The sequence below is a fragment of the Lepus europaeus genome, chromosome 8 (genome assembly GCF_033115175.1).
Source record: "Lepus europaeus isolate LE1 chromosome 8, mLepTim1.pri, whole genome shotgun sequence".
NCBI classification, from domain to species: Eukaryota; Metazoa; Chordata; class Mammalia; order Lagomorpha; family Leporidae; genus Lepus; species Lepus europaeus.
In genome coordinates this window covers 58,399,999-58,418,526 of record NC_084834.1, presented here as the reverse complement: position 1 = coordinate 58,418,526, position 18,528 = coordinate 58,399,999, and the positions used below count along the sequence as shown (strand labels likewise).

The following is an 18,528-nucleotide window of genomic DNA, read 5'->3' as shown; positions in this document are numbered from 1 at the left end:
CACACACAAAATCCCTCATCCTTGCCAAATACTAAACTCCAACTCCCTACCACACTAGCTTTTAAGCAATGAGGTAAGTTCTTCAACCTAGAACCACAGGACCCTATTGCCTTTGTATTAGACCATTCTGTCCCCCTTGGGATACAGAAGTGCAGCCCTGAGACAGAAAAGCGCACAGCCAATGCAAGCAAAGTCTCCTTATATGCCCTTTCAAAAGAGCCGGAGACACAAAGGTTACATAGCAGAAAACAGCCTGCTGTCTTTCCCAGGGCAGGATCTGTTCCGTGTTTACTGTTGTTGAACTTTCCATTCTTCCATTTGTCTGCCCTTGCAACATCCTCAAAAGGAGGAAATGGACATTTTCTGAACACCCATTAGGTGAAGAGCTCTGCAGTGGGAACTGTCACATTCTTTGTCTCATGAGGACTTTCAAAACCACCCTGTGGGTCTGGACTTCAGACAGATGCCTACTGCAGAGAGAGGCAAAGAAAGTTGTTCAGGGAATCACTGCTCTTGAGGCAGCATTTAAGGCCAAGTCACTTCTGTTACAAAGTCTGAGCTTTCACACTCTTCGCTCTAGTTAACAATGTGTATATCATACAAACTGTCCTTTGTATCAGAATAACTCCACCACTGTTGGTACCCACCTTTTTACATGATATTGCCTAAAATGACATCAAATCCTTGGATTTACTTCATAACTAAGATTTATTTTAAGGGTGGTGTTCTGCATGCCTCTGGGTACTGGCCTGCAAAAGAACAGGCATTCCCTGGATAATGTTGGATTTGGACTCTGTTAAATCAAGATCAAGTTTGTTCCAGCATTGCTTGCACTCACAATAGGGTCCTGTCTTGATAGCCTGGTGAAGTGCTATGCTAATAAAGCTTCCCTATAATTACAGGGTGAAGGAGTGTGCCCATGATGCACACCTCATACAAACAAGAGAAATAGCACAGTGAAAGTGTCAAAAGTCACTTTTCACACATTAAAACATTGAAGAGGTAGAATCTCATGTCAAAAAATTGGTATCAAAAGGGCTGAGAGGGCCGGCACCGTGGCTCAACAGGCTAATCCTCCCCTAGCGGCGCCGGCACACCGGGTTCTAGTCCTGGTCGGGGCGCCAGATTCTGTCCCAGTTGCCCCTCTTCCAGGCCAGCTCTCTGCTGTGGCCAGGGAGTGCAGTGGAGGATGGCCCAAGTGCTTGGACCCTGCACCCCATGGGAGACCAGGAGAAGCACCTGGCTCCTGGCTTTGGATCAGCGCGGTGCGCCGGCTGCAGCGTGCCGGCCACGGCGGCCATTGGAGGGTGAACCAACGGCAAAGGAAGACCTTTCTCTCTCTCTCTCTCTCTCTCTCTCTCTCTCACTATCCACTCTGCCTGTCAAAAATAAAAAAGGGGGCTGAGAGAATACTACCTTTCTTATACTCAAACTGAAGATTCAGACCATTGATAATGCAATTCTGCTCATCCAACTAACCACACTGTTAGCCACAGAAGGCTGGATATCCCTATTATTGTGTGTGTATGTGTGTATGTGTGTGTGTGTGCATATAATTTGTTTATACTCAACAAGTCCTTCACATAGAAAAAATATTCTATCATGTCCTCACAGCCCAAGTAATTTTCCAAGTATATTTCCTCCAAATAGAAGATGAGCCTGAAAAGCTAGTAACATCCAAAAGCTGAGGTGCAAACCTCTGTCTCACCAGTAAAACTCCTAGCTGTAGGTGTTACCAGCAGAAAACACATATCCTCCTCCACAGAGCTCTGCCACATATTATACAATAAAATTGCTAATGGTATTTGGGACCATTGTACTCAACTCTATATTTTACCAGATGAATATTATTCCAGTCCATAAATTGTATTTGCAAAATGAAATTGTTTGTGGGTGGCTTTTAAGGAACCACCACTAATAAAGGTGGAGAAAGGCAACTGCTCTGTGGTGAAGAGAAGTTCAGCTTCAGAATTTGATGACGTGGGGTCGGCACTGTTGTGTAGCAGGTAAAGCCACTGCAGCACTGGCAAGCCATAGGGGTGCCAGTGTGTGTCCCTGCTGCTCCACTTCCAATCCAGCTCCCTGCTAATGCACATGGGAAAGTAGTGGAGGATGGCCCATTTCCTTGGGCCCCTGCACCCATGTGGGAGACCTGCATGAAGCTCCTGGCTCCTGGCTTCTGCCTGGCCCAGTCCTGGCTGTTGTAGCCATGGGGGGGGGGGGGGAACCAGTGGATGGAAGATCTTTCTCTCTTTCTCTCTGCCTCTCCTTTTCTCTAACTCTGACATACAAATAAATAATAAATCTTAAAAAAAAAAACAAAGGAATTCAATGATATGGGTCTGAATTCCAGCTCTACTACTTAAATGAGAGGTGACATTGGACAATTTCCTTAACTGGACCAAGCCCACATTTCCTCCCCTAAAATGGGGATGCTAGTATCAATAAACAAGTTATATTATTCATCTCTAAGTCTCAGAATGAAGATCACAGCATTACTGCTCTTTATCACAGAGCTTTGGCTAAACTTCTACTCACGATCCTTTCACTTGGCAATCAGTTTTGGGTACCACACTTCAAGATGGTAAACAAACACCCTTGAGCAAAGAATCACACTACAAATTCTCAGGCGAACCAGATTACTGCTTAAACGTCCCCTCCTTTATGAAACATTCTTGTCTGACATTGCTCTCATGCAGCTTCCAGTCGACTGGAAAGAGACAGATGGTAAACAACCCAGGCAGCCAATATGTAGTATGTCAGGTGGTGACTGTACGCTTAAGTTTGACGGAGAAAGCAGAGTAGCAAAGAAAGACAATGGCTGGTATTCAGTAAGGACGGTCAAAGCAGGTCTTACTGAGGTGTCCTTTGAGTGAAAACTCAAGGTAGGTGAGGGAGTGGGCCATCTGGGGCAAGAGATTTCCAGATGGTAGGAACAGCAGGTGCACACCTGGGCAGGATATGTTCAAAGAGAGATTAGAAGGAAATGTGAATGGCAAACAGGGACAGGACCACTCTTTCAAAGAGTTTTACTCTGATGGTGATCAGAGAAATGAAGGGACATGTGTGGTCAGTAGGTCTTTTGTTTTAAAGATGAGAGAAATAGCAGTGTATATGTCTACTGATAAACAGACTGACTAGAATGGGAAACTTTGATAATTCTGGACATAGAGGGAAGACCTGCCCTGCTGTGTCTTTGAGGAGGAGCTGAGATGAGATCTGGTGCACAAATAGGAGGCTGAGCTTTACTTGGTTCATAGCTTATCCCTAAAAGCAAAAAGGAAACAGGGCCTCAAATGCAGGAACTGGGGAAGCAAATAGCGAAAGTACTTCCAATGGCTTTACCTTGCACTGAAGGGGAGCAGTGTACATTTTAGAAGGGAGAGCAGAAAGCAATAAGCTGTCAAACAGCAGATGCAAAAAAATAATATAGCTAATTGTCTTTGTTCTCCACGAACAAGCCTCCCTGCTCTGTTTTGTTTTAGGGAATATCACAAGCCTAACCCCACTCCCATCCTTCTAACCCTATCTCAAAACCTACAAAGTATTTTAGGTTTAGATTTATTGCAACAAACTAACCAGCTCTCTTGCCTCTAGACAAAGTAGTCTAATTGTGAAAGAACATAGAAATTACTAAATTACTGGCCGGCGCCGCAGCTCAATAGGCTAATCCTCCCCCAGCTCAATAGGCTAATCCTCCCCTAGCGGCGCCAGCACACCAGGTTCTAGTCCTGGTCGGGGCACCGGATTCTGTTCTGGTTGCCCTTCTTCCAGGCCAGCTCTCTGCTGTGGCCAGGGAGTGCAGTGGAGGATGGCCCAAGTGTTTGGGCCCTGCACCCCATGGGAGACTAGGAGAAGCACCTGGCTCCTGCCATCGGATCAGCGGCCGCAGCGGCCATTGGAGGGTGAACCAACGGCAAAAAGGAAGACCTTTCTCTCTCTCTCTCTCTCTCTCACTGTCCACTCTGCCTGTCAAAAAAAAAAAAAAAAAAAAAAAAAAGAAAGAAAGAAAGAAAGAAATTACTAAGTTATCAATATCTATCCCCTGTCAAATTCTGTGGCTCTGGGTTAGATGTTACAAAAAGAAAATGTTAAGATTTAATGCCATTGCCACACAGATATTCAAATAATAGCACGTGTTTCCTGGCTTTAAAAAAAAAGAAAAATACCCAGCACCTCCTTTGCATGTGCTTGATGCTTCAGGATCTGCCCCCATCTGTATGGCCTCATTTCCAGGCACTTCTGGCCTTCCAGTTTATACTCAAGCAAACACTGTCACAAAGTAATAGACACATTTCCTCTGCTCTCGCTCCACGAATAGAGGCTTAACACCACGGTGCAGAAAGACACAATAAAGACTCAACAACCAGCATTCCCTGTGTGTAGTTAAGTGGTAAAATACCTCTATTACATGTAAACAAGTCACTTCAAATGTTGTCAACGGCATTGGTGGCACAACATTTTAAGTTTTTAATAGCTCAATCATTTGCCACCCTATAAAGAAACAGACACCTTCCTCTTTTCTCCTCAGTCTTCCTCTTTTGATTCTCTACTTCTTCTCTACCCTTTGACTCAAGCCAATCTTTTTCTGTTTGTTTAAAGATTTATTGTACCTTTATTTGAAATGCAGAGTTACAGAGGGAGAAAGGGAGGGGAGAGGGAGGGAGAGGGAAGAAGGAGAGGGAGGAGGGAGATGGAGGAGAGAGAGGGATAGGAAGTGGGAGGAGGGGGAGGTGAGGGGGAGAGGGAGAGGGAGAGGAAGGGGGAAGGGGGAGGGAGAGGGAGGGGGAAGGGGGAGGGAGAGGGGGAGGGGGAGAGGGAGAGGGAGAGGGAAATGGACCCATCAACTATCCTCTGGTTCACTCCCCAAATGGCTAAAATGGCCAGACTAGGCCAGGTTTAAGCCAGAAGCCTGGAACTTCATATGGGTCTTCCACATGGGTAGCAGGGGCCTAGGTAAATTAGCAGGGGGCTGAATTGGAAGTGGAACACCTAGGACTTGAAGAAGCATTCCTATGGGATGCCTGTCTCAGGCACAGGCTGCACCATAAAATCCAGTCCTGAACAGCAATTCACTCCCTTTTGATAAACCCAGTCTCTGATTGTTCATATTTTTAGTACACAAAAGATTGAAAATAAATGACTGGTGAATATTATTTTAATTAACAAGTAGAGCACCTCTTGTATCACCTGATGATGATGAAAGAGAATAATAAATATGGATCAATCTTACATGTAACAAATAATAACAGTCCATCAGTATCACCTCTGGTGGGTTTAAACAATCTGCACAAATTCTTTGATGCCACTCTCTTTAATAGGTGGAGTTTCTGTCCCCTTAGCTGAGTCTGGGCAGAACTCAGCGCCTTGATTCTACAGAACAGAATATGCAAGAGGCATAGTGGTTCTGCAAACCAGGCCATTCCTTTCTCCTGCAAAGCACACTGTGGAGAAATTAACTGCCATGGTGTTCTGTTGCAAGGACACCAAGCAACTTACAGAGAGGCCTGCATGATAAGAAACTAAGGTCTCCAGCTCACAGCCTTTTGGGAAGCCAATGTTGAAGCACAAGTCAGGCAGTCTTGGCCCATAGCTTGACTGTAGCCACCTGCAGCTTAGAAAAGTCCCTCCAGGATTCCTGAACACCAGAACAGTGAGATGAGGAATGTGTGCTCAAAACCACTAAGGGCAGTGAAATTTGTTATGCTGGATGAGATAGCCAATATAGTACTCCTGATCAGGAAACAATTTGTATTAAATAAAGAGGTCTGCAATTCTAAATCCAGGTCATTCTCCTTTTTCATCCTTCACTACTATGAAGGAACACAAATTTTTTAAAAGATTTTTAAGATCATCATCTCCTGTCCTTTTATTCAAATTCAGCCTAGAATATTAATTTCTACTCAGTGGCTGAAGGGAAGAAAGTAGGGATTTTTGGATGTGGTTTTGTAAGAAGAAATACAGTATTTAAGAGTTTATTAAGCATTCTGCCTATAATCTTTTCTCTTAATAGAGAAATACAGATGTTTGCACATCCATCTAGTGAGAACAGTGTTTTCATTGGTGACTACTTTAACTGGAAGAATGCACAAAAATGTGCCTATAAGGGTTGGCACTGTGGTGTAGCAGGTAAACCCATAGCCTGTGATGCTGGCATCCCATATGGGCATTGATTCACGTCCCAGCTTCTCCACTTCCCATCCAGCTCCCTGGAAATATGCCTGGGAAAGCGTTCAAAGATGGCCCAAATGCTTGGATTCCTGCATCCACATGGGTGACCCAGAGGAAGCTGTGGGTTCCTGGCCTCAGCATGGCCCAGCTCTGGCTGTTGCAGACATTTGGGGAGTGAACCAACAGATGGGTGATCTCTTTCTCTGACTCTTCTTCTCTCTCTCTGTGACTCTGTGACTTTCAAGTAAGTGAAGAGTAAATCTTTTTTAAAAAGTGCATATCATTTGCTAGTCCAAATCCATCCAAGGATCTAATTGTGTGATACTGGGTCACACATTATACAAGAAAATTGTCTATGCTTATCTGCACCTGGTTTCAGGCCTATAATAATTAGTCATGGACCAAGCAAAACTCCCCCAAATTAAAATTAGGAATGATTTGCTAAGCTAGAAGCTTAATGCATTCCAACAAGTGTTGAACGATTATCCTGAAAGGACCAATGAAAACAAACCTATTGAATAAAACGCAGCAGCCCTCTGTGCGAATCAAACTTTCTGAGCATTAAACATCAGATATGATTTGGGTTTAGAGAGCCCAGTGTTCACTTAATTTTCAGTCTCAAACTTTGATGCGCGCTGTCTTCTTCTCTTGGGTCAGCAATGTTGACTCAGGGATTTACAATTAGCACTGTGTTTTCCATTTTCTGCTCTGAAATATTTTTTCCTTAGGAAAGTAGTTAATGTCTTCTTTGTAAAATACACTTGTTCATTATTCAAAGGGCAACGTGGAAAAGAAGAAAGAAAGGATCCTCACCATTACAACACCAAGTCCAGAACAAACAGAAACTTTGTGGAGCACTTCTGTTTTGTTTCTAAAATAAAGCTACAGGAAAGAATACTGCCAAGGAATAAAGACAATTAACAATTTATAAGTTTTTTAAAAACACATTACTAGCCAATTCTTTAAGACTAAAATGGACCCAGATCCAGTGGCAGAGTTTGTTATTAAACTCTACTTTTTAAAAATTATATTTCATTTATTTTGACTTAGAATTAAGCCCTATGCATAAAACTGTAGTGTTTATTTGTTTCCAGGTTTACTTGTCCAATTTCAGAATGCCACATTAGTACTATGAGCATGTGATCACAGGCAAGGGTCTGCTCTGTATCCATCTCCATGGAGACCAAGCATCTGTCACCACAGCATTTACCTGCTTCTTTCCTTTAGGCCAGGGATCAACACAGTATGGAGTTGTCATCCCTCCTCAGTAGTTTTTCTATCTACCCAATCCACTGTCTTTCCTTGAAATTATGCATTAAATATCAGACCCACTTAACAGTTGTTACATTGTATAGATTCAGAATTTTTGGGATACAAGTTCTACCTTTCCAAATTGAAAAAATTTAAAAGCAAGTATTTTCTTTGCCTAGATAGTGCACTACAAATGAGGGTACTTCAGAGAGTTTGTGGGGAAAGGGAACTAAAAGATAAGTTGCAGCAGGCATTTGGTGCAGTGGGTGGGGTGTCATTTGGGACACCCATGTCCCATACTGGGGTGTGACTGGGTTTGAGACCTGGCTCTGCTTCTGATTTCAGCTTCCTGCTAATGCACACCCTAGGAGGAAGCAGGTGATGGCTCAAGTAGCTGGGCTTAGGTCACCCACCTGGGAGACCCAGATTGAGTTCCAGGCTCCTGGCTTCTTCCTGGCCCCACCCTGGCTGTTGTGGGCATTTGGGGAGTGGACCAGTGGATGGAAGATCTCTGTTTCTCTCTGCCTCTCAAATAAATAAAATATAAATTAAAAAGTTTAATTTTGTGAAAAATTCTTGAAATCCATGCACAGTTTTTTTATAATACTCACTTTCCACGAACTTTTTTGAAGTACTTTCATATTGCAATGGTATAATAATTACTTCTCTTTTTTTTAAAAGATTTATTTTATCTATTTGAAAGACAGAGTTACAGAGAGAGGCAGAGACAGAGAGGGAGGTCTTCAATCTGCTGGTCCACTCCCCAGATGGTCACAATGGCCAGAGCTGAGCTGATCCAAAGCCAGGAGCCAGGAGCTTCCCCTGGGTCTCCCACGTGGGTACAGGGGCCCAAGGACTTGGGCCATCCTCCACCACTCTCCCAAGCCACAGAAGAGAGCTGGATTGGAAGAGGAGCAGCCAGGACCAGAATCGGTGCCCACATGGGACGCTGGCGCCCCAGGCCAGGGCTCCAACCCACTGTGCCACAGTGCCGGCCCCTCAATAATTACTTTTCAAAACAAGTTTAGGGAAAATAAGGAAGTATTTTTAAATGAGCAGATATAAAGTCTAAATTCTAGGAAACATACTTTTGTATATTGCAGTTGGACATACACATATGATTATCTTCATACCTTATTTGGTGATTTTCAGCACACTGATTCATCAATGTATTTATGTAGTAAACTTTAGCTGTTTTTTTCTTTTGAGTTTTTTAATTAGAAAAGAAGATATAGATGATTAGACATTTCTCTAAAATGCTCCTTTATCACACGGTAAAGAGCATGTCATAAATTCTCTATTGTAACTGTCTTGTTTGCACCAAGAGATTGCCAGGCCCATCAACTATGATAAAATAAAATCAAGTTGATAAAATAGAAATAGAGGAAAAAACAGCTCGGATTCCATATTGAATTTCTGCTTAATAAGTGGAGCTGACATTCAGCTGTGGTGTTTCAGCCTAGCCTGAAGAATATTATTGAACATAATCTCCCGCTCGGATCAATAAGAAATTTCCACAGAGCTTGTATTATTTCATAATGTCCTGCCTTCCAGCCCCGCTCCTCCTTCCTGAATGATATACAAAGAAAAAGTCAGCAGGCCCAGAGCAACAAACAGGGCTCTGAGTAAGAGTTAATATCTGGGGTCAGTTACACTGGTGCAGCTCCTATAAATAAAGAACACTGGTCTCCACCGTGTCATAACGAGCGATACTTCAAGGGAGACCGGGATTTCAGAAATAGGTCAGCTGAGCCGGAGGGAAGAGTCGCATTGCCCTGTATTTCATTACGAAACAATAAAGAATTCTGTCTGATTATAGATATAACTAATGCAAATGACAGAACTAAGAACTGGTCCAAGTGCCCCCATGTGAATAAACCAGAATTAAGTCTGAAAGAAATTTCACAGCAGTCCTAAAAATCCACATACTCGCTGAAGTTTTTTTTTTTTTTATTATTATGCTTCATGTGCATATGCTAGTTCTTCTCTGGAGCACGATGGCCCAGATTAATACAAAACACGCTCCTGTAGCTCTTTTATCCCTGCTAGAAAGTCCTCACGGATTCCTGTTAAGAGGCTACAGAGGATGTGACCACAATTCTGTGTGTGTGTGCGTGTGTGTGTGTTTTAAAAGGAGTCTGCATGCAGAGCACTTTGAACACTACCATGGACGGGCCATAGGAACACAGTCTGCTCTCCTGCTGCAGCCCGCCAGCCCTGCTTCTGCACGGAGCCGCATTAAACAATCAGCATGGCTCCCACCCCCACCCCACCAAAATCAACAGTAATGTAGATGTTCACTGCAGTGTCTCAAGAAAACACCATTTGGGAGAGAAGTAGAGCACCCTCAGTATCCACAGTGTAATATTAAAAAAAAAAAATCTTCTTTCCCATTTAACGCCCTTGTGGTCAGACTGGATTCAAATATGAGTTTTACCTGTGTGAGACTCTAAGTTCCCAAAATGCAGCCAAAGTGTTTCCTCAGCCGCTAACTGGAACTCAGATGATGACCACTTCCTATGACTACTGTGATGATGCCATGAATTAGTATTTTCCAGGTCCTTAGAATGATTTCTCCAGGATCTGCGCAATACACATCACACACCTCAGACATCGCCAGCACAGAGACAGTTGTTTCAGGGTCCTCTCCAGAGTGCCGCCCCCGACTCCTCCACGGTTGTTCCATCTGCAGCCAGGCCTGGCTCTCTTCTCTCCCCTCGCTGCTTTCCCTTTTCCCCATTCATTTTCTGCAGCATAGTTTCATGCTGGCTCCAGCCAGCAGCTCTCTCTGACCTTTCCAAAATAAATTGTTTTAGCTTCCTCAGGCTTCTCCAGTTTTGTTTTTTTGTTTTGTTTCCACTTTGCCCATTTGACCCCATTCTCTTAGAAGGAAGCAGGGAGAAGGGAAGATTGCAAAAAACTTCACCTCTAATTTCTCTCAAAGCGTACTGTTCCAGAAGTTTTGGGATATCTGTGGTCCTACTTTTAACAAAGCACTGCTATATCTATTTCACTTAAGATTGAAACATTATTGAAAAGAAGCTCGAATGGGCAGGCATTGTGGTGTGGTGGGTAAAGCCACTGCCTGTGACAGTTCCCGTCCTGGCTACTCCACTTCCGATCCAGCTCCCTGCTAATGGCCTGGGAAAGCAGCAGAGGATGGCCCAAGTGCGTGGGTCCCTACCACCCACGTGGGAGACCTGGAAGGAGCCCCTGGTTTTAGATCAGCCCAGGTCTGGCTGTTGTGGTCATAGAGGGAGTGAACCAACAGATGGAAAATCTCTCTCTGTCTCTCCCTCTCTCTTTCTCTCTCTGTTAACTCTGCCTTTCAAATAAATAAATAAATCTAAAAAAAAAAATAAAAGAAAGTCCTGAACATTTTTAAGTGGTTGGAATATTTCACCAGAAGAAAAGGCAAAAAGCTTTGTTATTTTAGTGAGTCTTCAAATTCTCTGGGAATTTTCTGGCCCACGTTACAGTATTCAACATTCAACTGCTCCATTGAAACAGCTGTCCAGAGCTGGTACGTATGCCTTTAAAAAGTGGTGTCATTAAAAGGTAGCAGAGTATTTTGGAAACAATCAATGAACATAATTTAACAATCACAGTTTTTTTGTAGGCTCCTTGGTAATTCGATGGAATGGGTGTTGGTTACTCACTACCATTAGACTTACACAAAGAGAAGACACCAAGTTCACTTTGCCACATTCATGAGAAAAAAAAAAAAACAGCAAAAAAATTTTCTTTTAAGCTTAAAGTTTGCTGCAGGGTAATAAATAGATAAATGGAAATAGTTAAGTCAGGAGCTGTGCATGTTATCTAGTCCCAGCTGGCTAATTATTACATGGCTAATGACTTTTTCATACGACTCTTACTCTTTGCTTTTCTTAAAAGCTGTTAGCTTGGTGCCTCTTTTTAAACAACACAAATCAAAGCTCATCATTCACATCCAGTATGCATGGCACGATACTAAGCCCCTTGCAGCACATTTAATCTTCCTAAGAACTTTTTGAGGCAGGTCCTCCTATTAACTCCATTTGGTAGAAGAGGAAATCGAAGTTCAAAGGGATTAACCAGTTCCATCCTGCTTAGTCATCAAGAGGGTGGTGAAGATGGGGTTCAAGCTCACAGCAAGCAACCTTAACAATTATTCCCAAAACCTTCACTGTAACTCTCCTGACTGGTTTCAGATATTTCATGGGAGAGAAAGAGAAGCTGTCTGTGCAAACAAAAGCAAATACTGCCTTGAGTTTGTTTACATAGCTGTAAATTCAAAGATAACTCTGGAAGTGGTACATTGCATCATGTTAGTGGCCTTGGTTCGTGGTCAGCCAAATTATACTTTATGCTGCAACAGCCACACTGACAGTGTATTCGTTCTTCAATAGTTGCTCCTATTTCTTGTGTCTGACGAAGTCGTTATCAGAGGACATAATTTTGAACCGGGCAGTGCGAATCTGAGAAAAGAGGGAGCAGGAGGGAAGAGGATAGAGAGTGGGCTGGGTCAGCAAGATGTTTAAAAAGCTGTGTTTGGGGAACCCTCTCTGAGTAAAGTCTCCAGTGAAGTTACTAAAGGTTTTTAATCTCACAAAATGCAAATATTTCTGGAAACCAGTGAAGAGCCCAGGCTGCACATCAAGTAAAGCAGAGACAGCAGGAAAGGGCCTAGGAGCACCGGCGAGAGATGCGAGGAAGCTTGGGCACCTGAGAGAAACCCGAGGAAGAGCCTTGAGCCACTGGGGACCTGGGCTGAGCTTGCTTAGATCAGATCTGTGAGTGACGAGTGGGCCCCATGCTGAGAGTGGGGTTACACATTCATGTAAACAAACTCAAATAGTTCCCTACAGGTACTACTAGAATGCAAACCACTGCTACACCACATGTTGCCAAGGACCCAAAGCAACTGGGACTCTCATAGGTTGCTGGTAATGATGCATTAAGGGGCCAGCACCGTGCCACAGCAAGGTAAACTCGCCTCCTGGGATGTCCACACCCCATCCTAGAGCTCTGATTCAAGTTCTGACAGCTCAGCTTCCAATCCAGCTCTCTGATAATGCACCTGGGACGCAGCAAAGGCAGCTCAGGCACTTGAGTCCCTGCTACTCATGTGGGAGACCTGAATGTAGTTCCTGGCTCCTGGTTTTGGTCTGGCCCAGTCTTGGCTGTTGGGGCCATTTGAAGAGTGAACCAGCAAATAGAAAATCTCTCTCTCCTTCTCTCTGCCTTTCATATAAATATTTAAATTTATGGTACAGTATGGCACACCTCTTTGGAAGATAGTATGGAAGTTTCTTATAAAATTAAATATATACCTATCATATTCCTTTCCTAATATACTGACCCAAGAGAACAGAACACGTGTCATACAAAGTCCTGTATGCAAATACTGGCAGCAGCTTTTTTCATAATGGACAAAAAACAGAGACAACTCAAATGCCTATCAACTAGTGAGTGGATAAATGTTATGATATATCCACACCAAGGAATAAGCCACTCAGTAATAAAAAGACCACAGCATCGATACATACAACACTATGGATGAATCTCAAAAGCACTGTGCTAAGTGAAAGAAGCTAGGTACAAAAAACTACATATTGTATGATTCCACTTACATGACGTTCTAGAAAAGGCAAAACAGTACTGCAAAAGGCAGATGGATGGCTGTCAGGGCTGGCGGTTGAGGAAGGAGGAGGCCACCAACTTCAGAGGAGTACAGGGGAGGACCTAGGTGACGGCCATGTTCTGTATCTTGACCGCAGTGGGGGTTACACGGCTCCTTAAATATTTGTTACAACTCTCAAACTGCACATTTAAAATGGCAAATTTAAAAAATTACTATTTATGTGTATTTATTTGAAAGCCAAAATGACAGAGATAGAGAACGAGAAAAAGAGATTGATCTATCACTAGTTCACGTCCCAGATGACTGGAGTTATCAGGGCCAGACCAGGTCAAAGCCAGGAACCCAGACCTCCATTCAGGTCTCCCACGTTGCTGGCAGGAAGCCAAGTACTTGAGTCGCCACTATGGCCTCTCAGCCCGGACATTGGCAGGGAGCTGGGTCAGAAGTGGAGGCGTCAGTGTCCCAGGCAGGCTTCGCCAAAGGCCCGCCCCTTCAATGGGTATATTTTATTGTCTATCAATATACCTTGATATCCTTGGCTTCTTTTTGTCACTGTAGTTTATTTCCATTTAAATCATCCTCACGGGTAGTCACACAGAGGAAGAACAGGGATCCTCAGTATACTTTTATAGAAGGGGAAGTCCCATTCATTTCACCATAGTGATTTTATTCTCACGGGGTCCATCAATGCCTGCTGTTGGAGAGACTCTGCACGCTACTCAGAATGAGCACAATTCAGACAGAATCATTTTGCCAGCACAAAGTTGTTTTGGGGGCCAAAGTTTTCATGTGTATTACTAACTAAATGCCAAACACTGTCTCTTTAAGTGCAAAGCATCATAGTCATTGGTTTATAAGTAGGGCCTCCAGCTAAAATCAGAGTCAGATTTGAGTTCAGATGAACAACAAATGTTTTTTTTAGTAAATAATGTCACACATATTGCATAGAACATGTTTTTGTTTGCAATCTATTGGTAACACTATCATCACCAGCCCATGTATGACATTTTCAATTTTATTTATTCAATCACACACTTAGCTAATTATTTAATTAATCTTATATGTATAACTTAACTGCAGATATTTTTGGTAACCACTGCTGTAATGTCCCTCTTAAATACTGTAGCAATATTCACGCATTAAGAACTTATTTTAGACTACTGAGAAGTAACTGACTTAGGACTTTGTGAGTCAAACTGTAATCTGCCCATCAAGGCATCATCAACTTGGTGTGATTCCTATGCATAGTAAAGTTGTAGATACACTAATGTAGAAAAGTGTGTTTAGGGGAAAATTCCCAGGGCCATGATATATAGCGTGGATTAAAGATAAATTAACTGCCAGTACAGAAACCCCTTACAAGGACATTTTAAAAGCTCAAGCATTACTTCAAGATCTGAATTACGGTGTGATGAGCCATGGGAATGAAAATAAAAGAATTGAAATGATAAACATTCTAATGGGAAAAAAATCAATGGGACTTGGTAACAGACTGGATGGAGGAAGGAAAAGGACAATGTCAGGAGTTTAAAACAAATCAAGTACATCAAGAAACATTAAGTACAGATGCACCTTGACTGTGATGGGGTTACATTCCTAGAAATCACAAGTTGAAAATATTTTAAGTTGAAACTGCATTGACTAAGGCTAACCTAGCAAACAGCACAGCTCAGGGCACAGCACACTGCAGAGTAGGGGTATTTCCCCTGAGATCGTGCGGCTGATGGGGTGTGCAGCTGCTGCACAGCTCTGCAAGAGAGTATCTTACTCCACACAGGAAAAGATCAAAATGAAAGCATGGTTTCTACTGAATGTCTATCATTTTTGCATCATAATGAAAGTGAAATACAGTCATCCAGCCACTGTTACATTGGAGACTATAATTATAAGAGGAAGGAAAGTGGTTTTCCACACTGGCTGTACACTGAAATCACTTGGGAATTTTTAAAAATGCTCATACCTGGATCTCAGTCCCAGAGGTTCTTATTTAAGTTAAAGCCTGGGCATAAGAGTTTGCAAATACTCCCAGGTGATTATAATGTACAGTCATTTGTTTTCACTTAGAGTAGCAGTATATCTCAACCGCAGTTATACTTTAGAATTACTTGGGGAGCTTTTAAAATATATTAGTATCCAGATCCTGTCTTTAGAGATTCTGATCTAATTGGTGTTATGATTAATTTTCAGCTCACCTATGGTTTGGATATGGACTAAGCGTCCCCAAAGGGCCCACTGTGATTGGAAGCTTGGTGTTTAAGTCACAGGGGGTGTGCTCTTGGAAAGCAGTACTTGGGCAAAGCCCTTGCTGGCCCTCCCAAGAGGACTGTTTTAAAAGGAACAAGTCCAGCATCACCCCGCTTTCTCTGCTTCCTGGCTTGTCATGGGAACCTTCCTTCTATACATTCTTTGCCACTCATCAGCTGCCATTTATTATGAGGTCCTGACTAGAACTGAGCGGATGCAGGCACCAGGCTCTTGAACCCCCAAGATTGTGATCTAAATAAACTGCCTTACAAAGCTAACTGCCTCAGGTATTTCACCATGTTAACACAAAGCTGACTAATGCACTTGGGTTAAGGAATAATTAGCTGGAGAAACGTTGTTTCTGGAAGAGAACAGCATTTAAAGCAGTAGCATGAGAGGTTCACTCTCAGGAGAGTGGGTAGACATTTTATTCAATCTACTGAGGGCCTGGATAGAACAAAAAGGCAGAGAAAGAATAAATTCACTATCTGTTCTGGAGCTGAGGCTTCTACTTGCTCCTGTCCACAAGCATCAGCACTTCTCAGCTTTGGAGTCTGGGACTAACACCAGCAGCTTCCCCCAGCTTTCCTGGCCTTAGGGTTCAGAGTGATCACCCCATTCGCATTCCTGGATCTCCGACTTAAAGGCAGAAGACCATGGAACTCATTAGCTTCTGTAATTGCAAGAGTCAATTCCAATAATAAATCCCCTCTTATATGATTGTACTCCAAAAGGTTTAAGGAAAACGGAATTACAAGATGTTTATTTTAGTGCAAAATTTTTTGAAATCCACACATAAAAGCAGTCTTCAAAAGGTTCATGGAGGGGCCGGCACTGTGGCATAGCAGGTAAAGCTGCCACCTGCAGTGCCAGCATCCCATATGGGCACTGGTTCAAGTCCCTGCTGTTCTACTTCTGATCCAGCTCCCTGCTATGGCCTGGAAAAGCAGCAGAAGATGGCCCAGGTCTTTGTGCCCCTGTACCAGTGTAGGAGACCTAGTAGAAGCTCCTGGCTCCTGGCTTTGGATTGGCCTAACTCTGGCCATTTTGGCCATTTGGGGAGAGAACCACTGGATGGAAGACCTCTCTCTCTCTTGCTCTCTCTCTCTGCCTCTGCTTCTGCCTCTCTGTACTCTGCCCTTCAAATAAATAAATACATCTTTTTTAAAAAGTTCATGGAAATGTCTATTATGCAAAAACTATACCCAGCTTTCAAAATCTTTTGTACTAAAATTTATTTTCCACAAACTTAAAAATTACTTATTTTAGTTATTGGAGAGGCAGAGAGAGAGAGAGAAAGAGAGCATGAGAGAGAGAAAAGCATGCTCCTTTTTGCTGGTTAATTCTTCAAATGCTTATAATAGCTGGGGCTGGGCCAATTTAAAGCCAGAAACTGGGAACTCAATCCAGGTCTCCCATGTGGGTGGTAGGGACTCAGGTATGTGTGAGCCATCACCTGCTACCTTCCCAGGATGTGAATTAGCAGGAAGCTAAAATCCCAAGTGAAGCCAGGATTTGAACCCAGGTACTCTGATAGGCAATGCAGGCATTCCAAGCAGCACCATAACCCCTAGGCCAAACACCTGCCCTTCCACAAACTTTTGGGACACTTGTATAGCTATATATATCCTACTAATTCTGCTTCTCTGGAGAACCCTGACATACAATTTGTAATCTTGTAGAATTTTCCAGTTAATTGTAATGCAGAGCCAATGTTCAGAATGTGCAATTGAAACATTAAGTTTAATTGATAATGAGTTAACTTTTTTTCAAATAACTGTAAAATGAAGATAGAACTCAGTACCAACAGAATCCCAATCTTCTAGGTAAAATGTAGGCCAACATATTATCATTTGGTAGTTATAATTTCATACTGAAATTAAACAATTGGAATTCACCACAATTTCCATCTCTTCAAGACTTTAATTTAAATCCAAATAAATCAGCTAGTGACTATTGAAAGTAGATGACTATTTATGAAATGAGTATGATTCAGACAGTTTGGATATAATGTGGAATAAATTAATTTCGAATCACAGACATAATCACATATTTTCAGAAAGCAAAAGGCCTCTAGGGAAAGAGGGGGGTAAGATATGACATGTACAGGACTTTTTCAAAGGCCACAGTAAAGCTGGTCAAGGTTCAACCTCATAACCAAAGGTCATATAAGAAACATCAATGAGAACGTTTACATAACTCACAGCTACCTTGTCACCATAGTATTATTTCAGATACCTGCAAAGTAAATAATTTTTTTCAGAGAAAAAAAAATTTCCAAATGCCTTTTTATAAAATGGAAAATTGGCTTACCTCTTCCCTATGATTCTTAATTGGCATACAAAGAATACTTTGTGTCTTGTAGCCTGTAATTTGGTCAACTTCTGCATTGAACCGAGGATCCTAGTAAGGAAAAAGAAATTCAATTTAATGACTGACTGGTTCAAAGATTGATTTGATCCTTCAGATTTATTAGATTAGAGAAATCTAACCTTTGACTTACCTTGTTACTCTGAGTAACAATTTTATCATTGTGAAAGGCATCAAATCATGTAGGTATACATAATTTTTGACAATGATAAATCTGTTTTTTTCTCTTTTAGCAGCTAGCGTTTATGAGAACCAAACACAGACTTGAACAAATGTAAAGAAATAAAAGAAATTCAAAACATTAACCTCTTTTAGACAGCCTTACATAAATTCAGGAAAAAGTGGCATCTCTCCACCTCTTTAGAGCAATTTGCCTGTCTCCATCTCACTCCCTGATTTTACTGTGCCTTCTCAAGACAAACATTTGTGCTCCACAACTTTTCTAAAAACCTTCTACCTCCAAAATGACCTTTCCATTAGGTGACTTTCTTTAAGTAGTTGCTTTTATATTTCCTCACTATTCTGTACTTTCAGTTCAGGTGTTCACAGGAATTAAAAGGCTTTTTTTTTTTTTTTTTGTATCTATAAAAAAAGAGACATTGACTCAGATTGTAACGAATTCCTTAATCTTTTCAATTTTGCAAAGTACATTATGTACATCTAATCATCATCAACATCATCATAGAGGGCTTTTGAAAGCTATAAAAGTTCTAAATGTGGGTTAAAGAAAGAAAAGTAAAAAGAAACTTTCCATTATATTTTAGAATGGGAAGATGTAAAATTAGGCTCTCAGCTCAGAAGGATTTTGTTGTTGATTACTGAATTCCCAATACTTAGCACAGAAACTCAAAGCATTTGTGAAATAAAGG

The 18,528-nt window shown here is 42.1% G+C and overlaps 1 protein-coding gene across 3 annotated transcripts in view; it reads right to left on the bottom strand.

The window, feature by feature from the left end:
- The window catches only part of PDE5A (phosphodiesterase 5A), a 164,505-nt gene that overhangs the window by 114,182 nt on the left and 31,795 nt on the right, over nt 1-18,528 (bottom strand). For all 3 annotated transcript variants that reach the window (XM_062199687.1, XM_062199689.1, XM_062199688.1), the window contains exon 3: nt 17,603-17,692. In XM_062199687.1, coding sequence (XP_062055671.1) covers nt 17,603-17,692 — 90 coding nt within the window. The remainder of the gene's footprint in view (nt 1-17,602; nt 17,693-18,528) is intronic.